Here is a 13,509-nt window from a genome sequence, read left to right on the forward strand (position 1 = left end):
GATGGGCCTGTAGGTTGGACATCGACTCTTACCCTACGTCACTCTCTTGCTTCCTCCAGGAGTATATGTGCATGATGGGCCTGTAGGTCGGACACTGGCTCACGCCCTATGTCACTGTCTTGCTTCCTCCAGGAGTATATGTGCATGATGGGCCTGCACAGCTGGCTGCACTGGGTTGCTTGGTTCATCATGTTCTTCGTCTCCATCTTCATTGCGGTCTTCCTCATGACAGTGTTCTTCTGCACAAAGGTACACGTCTCACCTTCAGGCTGTGCTGTCCTGTGAAGAGGGGAGAAGGACCCCCAGGCAGGGTGGGGCGAGGTCAGTAGATGACGAAACAGTGACCGGTGACCACACAGAAAGCTGCAGGTGGCCACGAGGTGGTATTTGCTGAAACTTTGGGAAATGAAGTGTTTAAATTTAGGACTGGGGAAGCTTTGCCCTTCCTTCAGTTCCCTGGTTTCTGAGGACTGGGCATGGGTGTGGTTGACTTTGTTAGCAAAGTGGAATGCCAAAAGATGTATTGTACAAACTTTAAAGTGTTACATATTTTATAACCCATAAATAATTGCAAATAGTTATTGTAAAGGACAAGAACGTTCTTTCACGCCCATAGTACCTTACTATTTTTTTCTGTTTTGTTGTCAATGAAATTTGATGCTACGATCTGCTAATATGCATTGAACAGCCATATCATAATCCACTGTATGAATATATAAACCCCCTAAACTACCAAAACGGGCACAGTGTGGACAAAGGGAGGCAGGAAAACCTAACAGAGAGAAGAAGACAGGAAGCATTACAAAGGAAAAACAAAGACACCAAGAGGAATACCAGGACTGTCTGTGACAGAAGCAATTAACAGTGGGATAAATGCATTGCATGAAAGAAGAAAATATTCGTGTTGGATCCACAAATTAAACCCAAAGATATGTCTCCACAAACAGTAGAGCGCTCCCTTCACAAAGCTGAAAACAGAGCTACCATGTTGTGGTTAGGTGCATTTGAGGTGACTCCGACTCACAGTGACCCTGTGTACAGCAGAACTACCAGTGTGACCCAGCGGTTCCACTCCTTGGTAGATAGCCAAAAACTGGAAAGCAGAGGCTCAAAAAAGACTTGTCCACCAGTGCTCACTGCAGTGCTCTTCCCGATAGCCAGGAGGCGGGAACCACCTAATCAATCGCCCATCCAACAGATGGTGAGTGAACAAAAGGTGGTACATACTCACAATGGATTAGTGTTCAACCAGCAGGAGAAATGGAGTCCTGATACACGCTGCAGTGTGGGGGAGCTCACCGACACGACGCTGAGTGATACAGGTCAGTCACAAAAGGACAAGTACCGTATGACCTCACTGACACCAGACAAGGACAGGCTACTGTGTAGAGACTGAAGTTTGTCAGTGGTTACCAGGGGCAGCAGGAGGGGCTGGGGGACTGTTGCTTATGGAGCACTGAGTTGATTTGCAAGGATGGAAAAATCCCATTGATTAGGGGTAGGGTTACAAGGGTGATGGCGTATTCGCTGTCAGTAAGTTGTACACCTGTGAAAAGTTAAATTGACAAAAGCTGTGGGGCAGATCATGACCCCAAAACAGCAGCAGCAGCAGCGGAGGCTGCTCGTGTACAACCAAATGCCGCGTGGGTTTGACTCTGTTGGTCATGAGTATGTGGGCATCCCCGTTAACTGAGCAACCATCGCTTTAATGCTTCTGCCCCACCTCTTAGTTCCTTGCTGAGTGCCTGGGGTCTTAAACCCTTGCAAGCAGCCATCCAGGCAGGACAATGGGTATCTGTTTGCCTGGAGCAACAGAGGAAGAAAGAGAGTCAGGAACGGGAGGGAGAAGTGGAATGTGTGGCTGATTGCCTCCATGAACAGTTGCCCCCTTTGCCATGAGACCAGAAGGGGATGCTGCCCGGCTACCACTTCTGAACATTTTGATCAAAGATTCCACAGAAGAATCCTGATCAAAAGGAGGAAAAGCAGTACAGATTTTTAAATTCTGTGGACTCCAGGCTTTCTGCAGCCCTGCAGATGGGATGAACCCTGAAATTACTGCCCTGACATAATCTTTAAACCTCAAATCAAGTGCCCTGATCTTGAAACCAAACACTAGTTCAGCTTCACTATAAAGGACGTGTGCCTTGAGTACTGGGCTCGTTTACGATCCATCTGTGTGGGGTCCAGTTGACAACAGCAACTCTGAAGATGAGGTAGGAAGCTTAGGGGGCAGTGAGTTGATGTTAATGGGAGAGGAGCCACTCTGAAAAGGAGGGTGAGAATGGTTGCAACTCAAGGAATGGCATCAGTGCGCTGACTTGTATGTGGAGGAATGGTTGACTTGGTGTGTGTTCTGCTGTGAATAGTGTCAACAACAACAAAACAAAAAATAAATTACAAAAAATAAAAAGATACATGTTGTTGTTAGGTGCCGTCAAGTTGTCTCCAACTCATAGTGACCTTGTGTACGACAGAACAAAACACTGCCCGGTTCTGTGCCAGCCTCATGATCCCTACTGTATCTGAGCCCATCACTGCAGCCACCGTGTCAGTCCATCTCGTTGAGGGCCTTCCCCTCTTTCGTTGACCCTCCACTTTACCAACCATGATCTCCTTCTCCAGAGAATGGTCCCTTCCCATAACATGACCAAAGTAGGTGAGACCAAGTCTGGCCGTTCTCGCTTCCAAGGAGCATTCCAGCTGCACTTCTTCCAGGACAGATTTGTTAGTTCTTTTAGCAGTCCACAGTACCTTCAGCATTCTTCACCAACACCACAACTCAAAAGCATCAACTCTTCTTCAGTCTTCCTTATTCATTGTCCAGCTCTCACATGCATATGAGGCAATTGAGAATACCGTGGCTTGGGTCAGGCACACCTTAGTCTTCAAGGAGAGATCTTTGCTTTTCAGCACTTGAAAGAGGTCTTTTGCCACAAATTTGCCCAGTGCAATGTCTTTTGATATCTTGACTGCTGCTGCCATTGGTGTTGATTGTAGGACCAAGTAATATGACGTCTTTGACAAGTTTAATCTTTTTTCCATTCATTGTGATGCTGCTTATTGGTCCAGTTGTGAGGATTTTTGTTTTCTTTATATTGAGGTGCAATCCATACTGCAGACTGTAGTCTTTAATCTTCATCAGTAAGTGTTCCAAGTCATCCTCACTTTCAGCAAGCTAAGTTGTGTGGTCTGCGTATCTCAGGTTGTTAATGAGCCTTTCTCCAGTCCTAATGCCATATTCTTCTTCATATAGTCCAGCTTCTTGGATTATTTGCTCAGCATATAGACTGAATAAATATGGTGAAAGGATACAACCCTGACACATTCCCTTCCTGATTTTAAACCATGCAGTATCCTTTTGTTCTGTTCAAACGACAGCCTCCTGGTCTATGTACAGATTCCTCATGAGTACAATGAAGTGTTCTGGAATCCCCATTCTTCTCAGCGTTATCCACAATTCGTTATGATCCACGTAACCAAATGCCCTTGCATAGTCAATAAAACACAAATAAACGTCTTTCAGGTATTCTTTGCCTTGAGCCAAGATCCATCTGACATCAGCAGTAACATCCCTCATTCCACGTCCCCTTCTGAATCCAGCTTGCATTTCTGGAAGGTCTCTGTCAGTATACTGCTGCAACTGTTTTTGAATTATCTTCAATAAGAATTTACTTGCATGTGATATCAATAATATTGTTTGATTAATTTCCACATTCTGTGGGATCACCTTTCTTTTGAATGGGTGCAAATATGGATCTTTTCCAGTCAGTTGGCCAGGTAGTTGTCTTCCAAATCTCTTGACATAGCTGAGTGAGTGCCTCCAGTGTAGCATCCGTTTGTTCACACAGCTCAATGGGTATTCTATCAATTCCTGGAGGCTTGTTTTTCTCTACATCCCTCACTGCAGCTTCGACTTCTTCCTTCAATACCATTGGTTCTTGATTATATGCCCCCTCCTGAAATAAATGATCATCTACCATTTCTTTTTGGTACAGTGACTGTGTATTCCATCCATCTTCTTTTGATTTTCTTGCATCATTCAACATATTGCCCATGGAATCTTTCAGTATTGCAATTCGAGGCTAAACTTTCTTTCTTCAGTTCTTTCAGCTTGAGAAATGCCAAGTGTGTTCTTCCCTTTTGGTTTTCCAACTCCAGGTCTTTGCACATTTCATTATAATAATTCACTTCGTCTTCTTGAGCTGCCCTTTGAAATCTCTTTTATCCTGTCGTTTCTTCCATTTGCTTTAGCTGCTCTCCATTCAAGGACAAGTTTCAGACTCTTCTGACACTGATTTTGGTCTTTTCTTCCTTTCCTGTTTTTTTGATGACTGTGATACCTGGAGCTGTGTGTCAACTTGGCTGGACCACAATTATGAGTGGTTTAAGCAGTTGTGATGTGGTTATTCCCATGATGAGATTGGATGTATATGTTTTCAGCAACCAACTGGTTGAAAGGAAGTTTCCTTAGGGATGTGGCCTGTTTCCCATATATATGGACATCCTGGGAAAATGAGACCCTGTTGTGCTGCCTACAACTGTCTGTGAGTGAACAATCCACGATTTGGCCTGGTGATCTTGGATTCATCATTCGTCAGAGTCAACAGCCAGTATACTGCCTGCCAACCTTAAGCTCGTCAACCCCTGCAGCTGTGTGTCAGGAAAAGCTTCCAGGAGCTTGACATTTGATCCAAGAACTTGGAACTTGCCAGCTTCTGTAAGTGTGTGAGCCATTTTCCTAAGATACATTTCTCTTTCTCTCTATGTATATAAGCTTTACTGGTTTTGCTTCTCTAGAGAACCTGGCCTAACACATTTGGTACACATTTTGTTCTAGAGAGACAAAATCATAAGGATAAACTAAAAAAAAAAAAAAAAAACCTCACTGCTGCCGAGTCAATTTTGACTCATAGAAACCCCTCCTTGGGTTTCTGAGGCAGTATCTCTACAGAAGTACATTGCCCGCTCTTCCTTTCAAGGAATTAGTAAAGAGGGCTCTGCTAATCTGTGGTGTGAAATGGCAACTTAATATGAAAAATAGCACGACCAATAGATCAGGTACTTTTGAGAAGTGAGGCTCTGGGTGATTGCATATTTGATACTTTTCTGCAGTTTTGTCAGCATGAGGAGTATAAGGAAGCTGGTTGGTTGGTCCTACTTATGCTAGACAAAGTGGTGAGAGAGGAGATGAGTTCAGGGCTGCTGAGTCATGGCTCAAGCACTGTGTGAAAGACCTCAATGTTTCCAGTTGTGCCCTGAAAGAAAGCCTTATTTCTTCTAGCAACAGAGCTGATATTGCCAAAAACCAAACCTAGAATCTTACTGTAAGGCTGGCGTGGCTGAATTACAATGTCAGTTGAATCGCCAACCCAGAATGGTGTCTGAAGTTAAAGTGAGGGCATTGATTGGGAAAGAATGGGATCCTGAAACTTGGGATGGGGACATATGGTCAGATAGTCAGGAAGATAAGGATATAGAGCTTGTAAATTCTGTTGAATCCTTCCTGCCAACAGCACTATCTTTCACATCTGAAGGGATTACTGTAAAACCATTATCCCTTCCATCTCTCCTGGATGGGATTAACCCAGCTGTTCCTGCTGGGTCATTACCTGAGGTAGATGCCATGGAAGACGTTGCTGAATGTTCTCAGGAACTGCCCCGACCACCCATTGTTGCTGCTAGACCTATAATTAAACTTAAGTCCAAGCGAGCCCCAAAAGGTGAAATACAAAGTGTGACTGAGGAAGTGGTATGCTACACCTGAAAAGACCTACTTGATTTTCCTAACATGTACAGACAGAAACCTGGAGAATATGTGTGAAAATGCCACTGAAGGTGTGGGATAATGGTGCAAGGAATGTAACATTGGATTGGTCTGAGTTTATTGATTTAGGCTCACTAAGTATGGATTCTTCATTCAGTGTTTCAGGTCAAGAGATCAGGAAAGGATCTAATTGTTTATTTGGTTGGCTTACTGAAGCATGGATTATGCTGTGGCCTATCTTAAGTCAAGTTGAAGTACCAGACCTGGCTTGGTATAATGTAGAAGAAAGTATCTATAGGCTTAGGGAAATTGGCCTGTTAGAATGGATTTATCAGATTGGACCCCTAGACCCAGAAATAGAGAGCCCAGAGAACACACCTTTCACCAGTACGGTGAGTAACAAATTTGTGAAGGGAGCCCAGCATCCTTGAAGACTGTTGTGATTGCTATTTTATGTAAGCTGGATTGGATAGTGGGAACTGCCCTAATTGAACTAAGACACTTAACTACGATGGGGCTGAATGGACCCCGTGGTAATAGGGGCCAAGTGGCAGTAGTTAATCAACAAAGACAAGGTGGGCATGGTTAACATAATGGACAGCAGAATCAAAATAGTAATCAGAATACTCTGACATGTGGAATTATGGCATTGGCTACTTAGACATGGTGTCCCTAGGAGTGAAATACATGGTGGTGGCAGGGATGGAGGTTATGCACGGGAACAGCAACATGGACTTCCATTTACTGAGGCTGATTTGGGTACCAACACTGCTGAGTGCCCAATCTGACAGCAGCAGAGACCAACACTGAGTCCATGATATGGAACCATTCCTCGGGGTGATCAGCTGGCAATTTGGTGGCAAGTTGATTTCATCGGACCACTTCCATCATGGAAAGGACAGCGTTTTGTTCTTGGTGAAATAGATGCTTATTCTGGATATGGATTCACCTTCCCTGCAAGTAATGGTTCTGCCAAAACTACCATCCGTGGACTTACAGAATGCCTTATCCACTGTCATGGTATCCCATGAATATGGCTTCGGATCAGGGACTCACTTCACAGCAAATGAAGTGTGATGTGCTATGCTCATGGAATTCACTGGTCTTACCACGTTCCCCGTCATCCTGAAGCAGCTTGATAGAACGATGGAATGGCCCACTAAAAACACAATTATGGTGCCAGCTAGGTGGCAATACCTTGGAAGGTTGGGGTAATGTTCTCCAGGAGGCTGTATATGCTTTAAACCAGATAGGGTGCTGTTTCTCCAGTAGCCAGGATTTACAGACCCAAGGAAGTGGAAATGGGAGTGGTACCCACTCATTCTTAGCCCTAGTGACCCACTCAAAAAATTTTTGCTTCCTGTCCCTGCTGCCCTATGCTCTGTGTGTCTGGAGATTTTAGTCCCAAAGGAAGGAACACTCCCACCTGGAGACACAATACTGATTCCATTGAACTAAAAGTTAAGAATGCCACCCAGCCATTTTGGCTTCCTCATGCCTCTGGATCAACAGGCATAGAAGTGCTTTCTGGTATGATAGTTCCTGATTACCAGGGGGAAACTGGATTGACATTACATAATGGAGATAAAGAAGAATATGTCTGGAATACAGGAGATTCTTTAGGACATCTCTTAGTACTACCGTGCTTTGTGATTAAACTCAATGGAAAACTACAGCAACTGAATTCTGATATGACTACTAATAGCCCAGACCCTTCAGGAGTGAAGGTTTGTGTCACCCCACCAGGCAAAGAACCACAACCAGCTGAGGTGCTTGCTGAGGGCAAGGGAAATACAGAATGGGTGGTGGAAGAAGGTAGTTCTGAATATCAGCTACAACCACGTGACCAGTTGCAGAAATGAGGACTGTGATTATTATATTTCTTTATTGTATATGTGCATCAAATATTTTTGTTTCCTTCTGTTATGAACTATGAAATATAAACAGGGTTAATGGTTTTTGGTTGTACACATTGCTGGGTCAAAGATCTGTCTTAAAAATGGTACATATGTTGTTTATTTTTAGGATAACCTTGAGTTTTACACTTTCTGTGTTGCTGTAAGGGGATGTAATGCTCTCTCCTCGTCTTTTCCATGTAAAAGAAACATTTTGGCTGAGCTAAATCAGCCTCAGTAAATGGAAGTCCATGTTACTGTTCCCCCGTCTGTCCCTGTTTGGCAGATGCCTGATGTTGCCGTGTTCAACAGTAGTGACCCGAGTCTGATCTTCATGTTCCTCATGTGCTTTGCCATTGCCACACTGTTCTTTGCTTTCATGGCCAGCACATTCTTCACCAAAGGTGAGTCCTGAGCCCGTCACTGTCGGCGTGGCTTGATAACTTATTTTCCTGTGCCGTGGCTCTTCCCATTTTATTACGCCCTCGGAGCTGCTATTCACTTTTGTGGTTATTTTAACAGCAAAAGAATTGTACTCGCCATTAAGTCCTGTTGAAACATCTCAAGATATGTGTGTTTCTGGGGTGCTTTTGCCTTCCAAATGTCATTTTAATGGAGACAAGTGGTGAGTCTCAATTGGGAAGAAAAGGGCAGAGCAAGGTATCCAGGACAAACGGTTCTCCAGGTCTTTATTGTGAAGTTGAGTAAAACAGGTTGGCTTCCAGGATGCCAGACTGAGAGAGGAACTCCTTGGGATTTGGTCCTGTCAGGAGGGGTGTTACTCTGAGGCTGTTGGCAGAATTCATTAACCACAAGGGGTAAAAACAACAGTTGAGAAGTCAGGGTGCAGGAGAATTAAATTTTGAGTTAGCCTAGAGAGGCATAGGTCTAAACACTGATGGAGGACGGGTCTATTGCTTGGCGACAGAAAGAGGCTTAAAGAGAACTGGGACAGAATCACCACGTGGTGGAAGTGAAGCCAGCCAGGCAGGTGATTGTTGACAGGTGAGTGTTTGCATCCAGTAGCAGTTCAAGCAAATAGTGACTCTGCTGAGATGACCGTGACTGTTTGGGAGGTTGAAGGGGCCAGGACACCAACTCCTGATTTAAACACTATATCTAATTTCCCACCCACCCCTGTAGTGTTAGGGTACACGTGGCGGGAGTGGTAGTCAGAGGGTTACATGAGGAACTTGAAGCATGAGCATCAGAGGAAGCCTGCAGCCTAAGACTAAGGAAGCTGAAGATGGAAGCCTGAAAAGGCTGAGCTCGGGGTCAAGTACAGGAAACAACAAAGGACTGGAACAAGAGGCAAGACCAGAAAGATGAGCCGCATGATAAATCAGGACCAGACTAGTAAGAAAGTGTGCCAAGTGAAGCGAGCACGTACCAGGCACCCTGACGTGTGATGATTAACTTTCAACAAAGGGGCCAAGATGATTCAATGAGAAAACGATAAACTTTTTTGACAGTTGGTGCTAGACAATTAGGTAGCCACAAACAACACAGAAGAGTGAAGTTTTACCCCTACCTCACATCATACACAAAGTGACTCAAAACCAGTCACAGACCTACATGTAAGAGCTGAAACAGTAAAACTCTTAAAAGAAAACACAGGAATACGCTTTCATGATCTTGAGTTAGACAAAGATTTCTTAGCTATGACTCCAAGAGCACAAATAGAGGAGAAGATTGATACATGTATTTGTCAACAGGCAAATGGATAAACTCTGGTAATAGTAGTATAATGGGATTATTGGTGTTAGGTGTTGGCTTTGAGTCCGAACAACCCTGTGTGGAACAGAACGAAGCACTGCCCAGCCCTGCGCCCTCACAGCTGTTGCCACCCCTGAGTCCATCATTGCGAGGATGGGTCATTCCATCTTGTTGAGGGTCTTCCGCGTTTTCGCTGACGCTCAACTTTATGTAGCATCATCTCCTTCTTGTGGGACTGGTCCTTTTGACAACATAACCAAAGTGTGTGAGATGAAGTTTGGCCATTCTCATTTCTAAGGAGCATTCCAGCTGTACTTCCTCCAAGACAAATATGTGTGTTCTTCTGTCAGTCCCTAGTACATTCAGTGTTCTTTGCCAACACCACAGTGCAAATGCATCAATTCTTGTCCAGTCTGTCTTGTTCATTGTCCTGCTCTCACATGCATGTGAGGCTTTTGAAGATACCATGGCATGGGTCAGGTACACCTTAGTCTTCAAAGTAACATCTTTGCTCTTGAGGAAAAAAAAAAAAAAAGAGGTCTTCTACAGTGGATTTGCCCGATGGCAATCCATTGTGTGATTTCTGCAATCTTTTCTCTGTTTATCATGATGTTGCTTATTGGTCTAGTTGTGAGGATCTTTGTTTTATGTTGATGCGTGATCCACATATAAGATTGAAGTTGTCAGGGATATCATTTTACTTGGATCCATAATCAATGCTGCTGGAAGCAGAAGTCAAGAAATCAGATGATATATTGCACTGGGAATATCTGCTGAAGTGTTACCTTGAAGGCTAAGGTGCAGCTGACCCAAGCCATGGTATTTCAGTCACCTCACATGCAAGTGAAAGCTGGACAAGGAATAAGGAAGACCGAAGAAGAACTGATGCTTTTGAGTTGTGGTGTTGGCAGAGAACACTGAAAGTGCCATGGACTGTCAGAAGATCTAACAGATCTGCCCTGGAGAAGTGCAGCCAGAATGCTCCTTAGAAGTGAGAATGGCCAGACTTCATCTTAGGTGCTTTGGAGGTGCTACTAGAAGGGACCAGTCCCTGAAGAAGGATATCATGCTTGGTAAAGGAGGGGGTCAGCAAAAAAGGGGAAGACCCTCAACAAGATGGACTGACACAGTGGTTGCAATGATGGATTCAGGCAGAGCAGGGACTGTGAGGGTGGTGCAGGACAGGGCAGGGTTTAGTTCTGTTCTGCATGGGGTTGCTATGAGTCTGAGCTGACTTGATGGCACCTAACAACAACAACATCCCTTTCCCCTAGGAACCCTGGTGGTGCAGTAGTTAAAGCACTTGGCTGCTAACCAAAGGTTTGGTGGTTTGAACTTAGCAGCCGCTTCATGATAGAAAGTTGCAGCAGTGTGCTTCTGTAAAGTTGATGGCAGTGAGTTTGTTTTTTGGGTATCCCTTTCCCTGTCCCTAATAACCACTAATCTACATTTTCTGTGTATGAGTTTGACTGTTCTAGACATTCTGTAAGAGTGGAATCACATAACACCATCCCTTTGTGTCTTGCTTCCTTCACTTAGTTAGCATCGCCTCCCCTGTTCATTCATGTCATAGCATCAGAGCTTTGTCTTTCTTTATGGTTGGACACTATTCCATTGTGTGGATGGACACTTAAGGCTGTTCCCCCTGTGGCTGTTATGAACAGTGCTGCAAGGAACATTGGGGTCCCTGTGTTTGCTGAGTCCCTGCTGTCGACTCTTTTGGGTTGATGCCTAGGAGTGGAATTGCTGAGTTGGGTAGAGGGTGAACGAAAAAGAAGATGACCCTTAACTAGGTGGATTGACTTGGTGCCTGCAGCAGTGGTCCCAGACACACCTGCTATTGTGGAGGTGACTCAGGACCAGGCAGCGGTTCGCTGTGTTACACGTGGGGTTGCTGTGAGTTGGAACTGACTCAGAAGCACCACACAACAACATGGAAATTCTGTTTAACTGAAGATTTGCCAAACCGTTTGCCCCAGCAGCTTCACTATTTTATGACTCACCAGCAGTGCACGAGGGTTCCCGTCTCTCTGCTTCCTCACCAACAGTTGGCGTGTTTCCTTCTCTTCATAACTGTCTCAGTGAATGGGAAGTGATAGCTCCCTGTGGCTTTGATTTGCATGTCTCTGGGGACTAATCCTGCTGAGCACTTTGCCATGTACTTAATCGGCTGTGAGAGTTGGAGCTTGTGTGTCAACTTGCCTGGACCACAATTCTGTGTGGTTTAAGCAGTTGTGATGTGGTTATTCCCATAATGGGATCAGATGACTATGTTTTGAGCAGCCAATCTGTTGAAAGGGACTTTTCCTAGGGGTGTGGCCTGCTTCTAGTATATTTATGGGCATTGCAAAAAGGGCAGGGAGGCCATATATTCTGACCTCCTAGAACCCCACAAGAGGAAGGCAGAATCACCATCAATAGCCCAAGGCCTATTCCTGCAAGGCCAGACATGCTGCCTCCCTCCAGCCCTTTCTCCAACTGTTCCTCCCAAAGCACCCACCACCTTTCTCCTGGGTTCGATAATTCGCTGAAGTGGCCACACAGAGCTCACAGATTATGGAGTTTATTGGGGAAGCACCAGGCTACATTTCAAGTTCAGGAAAAACGCTCAGTCTCTCTCCCAGCCCACCATCTCTCAGCCATGTCTCTCACAGTCTCTCCCCCAGCAGTACATGTCTCTTGGTGTCTTACTCAGCAACGTGTGTCTCTTGCATCTCTTTCCCAGCAGCACATGTCTCTTTCACTAGCACATGTCTCTTTCAGCAGCACGTCTTCCTCAGCCAGCAGTCAGAGAGAGAGTTCTGCCTCTAGGAGGTCTCTTTTTGAGCCCGGCAGAGTGGCCAAACCAACCAATCATAACATCAGAATCCATAACACCTAAGAGAGAGTGGAAACCTCCCAGAACATTGTTTTGTGCCACTCCCAACAGATCTACTCCAGGTGGACAACTTGAGCAATCAGGAGCTCCTGGGAAAAGAGACATTCTTCTGTGGATCGGAATTCCGTTATGCTACCTACAACTGTCCATGAGTGAACAATCCACCATTCAGCCTAGAGATCTTGGATTCATCATTCGTTGGAGTCAGCAGCCAGTATACTGCCTGCCAACCTTGAGCTCCTCAGCCCCTGCAGCTGCAGGAGTCAGGAAAAGCCTCCAGCTTGACATTTGATCCAAGAACTTGGGACTTGCCATCTTATATAAGTGTGTGAGCCATTTTCCCAAGATAAATTTCTCTCTATATATAAGCTTTACTGGTTTTGTTTCTCTAGAGAACCCATTCTAACACATTTGGTACTGAGAATGGTTCTAAAGAGACAAAAATCATAAGGATGGGCTTCCTAAATTGGTTCTCCAATTTGATTAATTGTAAAGACACTAGTGACCCGGCCTCTGTTAGTAAAGAGGGCCCTGTTAATCCGTGGCGTAAGGTGGCAACATTAATATGCAAAATAGCACCACCAATAGATCAAGTACTTGTGAGAAGTGAGGCTCTGAGTGATCGCATAATTGATACTTTTCTGCAATTTTGTCAGCATGAGGAGTATAAGGAAACTGGTTGGTTGGTTTCTAAAGAGTATAAAGAAACTTCTAAGGAGTATAAAGAAACTGGTTGGTTTCTTTCACCACTACACAAAGTGGTGAAAGAGCAAGATGAGCTCAGAGCTGCTGAATCTCGGCTTAAGTGCCTCATAAAAGACCTCAGTGTTTCCAGTTGTGCTCTGAAAGAAAGCCTTATTTCTTCTAGTAACAGAACTGATACTGCTGAAAACCAAACCCAGAGTCTTATTCTAAGGGTGGCTGATTACAACGCCAATTAAATTGCCAACCCAGAATGGTGTCTGAAGTTAAATGAGGGCATTGATTGGGAAAAAATGGGATCCTGAAACCTGGAATGGGGACATATGGGCAAATAGTCAGGAAGATGAGGCTATGGAGCCTGTAAATTCTGTTGAATCCCTCCCATCTGAAGGAATTACTGTAAAACCATTATCCTCTCCACCTCAGTTTGATGAGATTAGCCAAACTGGTCCTGCTGGGTCATTGCCTGAGGCAGAGGCCATGGAAGACATTCCTTAATGTTCTCAGGAACTGCCTCAACCACCCATTGTTGCTGCTAGACCTATAACTAA

At 44.7% G+C, this 13,509-nt stretch overlaps 1 protein-coding gene across 1 annotated transcript in view; it reads left to right on the forward strand.

Annotated features, from left to right (window-relative positions):
* Window positions 1-13,509, forward strand: part of LOC103196012 (ATP-binding cassette sub-family A member 17-like) — a 112,373-nt gene that overhangs the window by 20,143 nt on the left and 78,721 nt on the right. The window contains exons 6-7 of the mRNA XM_007939668.1: window positions 133-249; window positions 7,949-8,066. Of these exons, the coding sequence (XP_007937859.1) occupies window positions 133-249; window positions 7,949-8,066 (235 nt within the window). The remainder of the gene's footprint in view (window positions 1-132; window positions 250-7,948; window positions 8,067-13,509) is intronic.

The sequence above is a fragment of the Orycteropus afer genome, unplaced genomic scaffold, assembly GCF_000298275.1.
Source record: "Orycteropus afer afer isolate SDZICR_OR568_19922 unplaced genomic scaffold, OryAfe1.0 scaffold00061, whole genome shotgun sequence".
Taxonomy (NCBI): Eukaryota; Metazoa; Chordata; class Mammalia; order Tubulidentata; family Orycteropodidae; genus Orycteropus; species Orycteropus afer.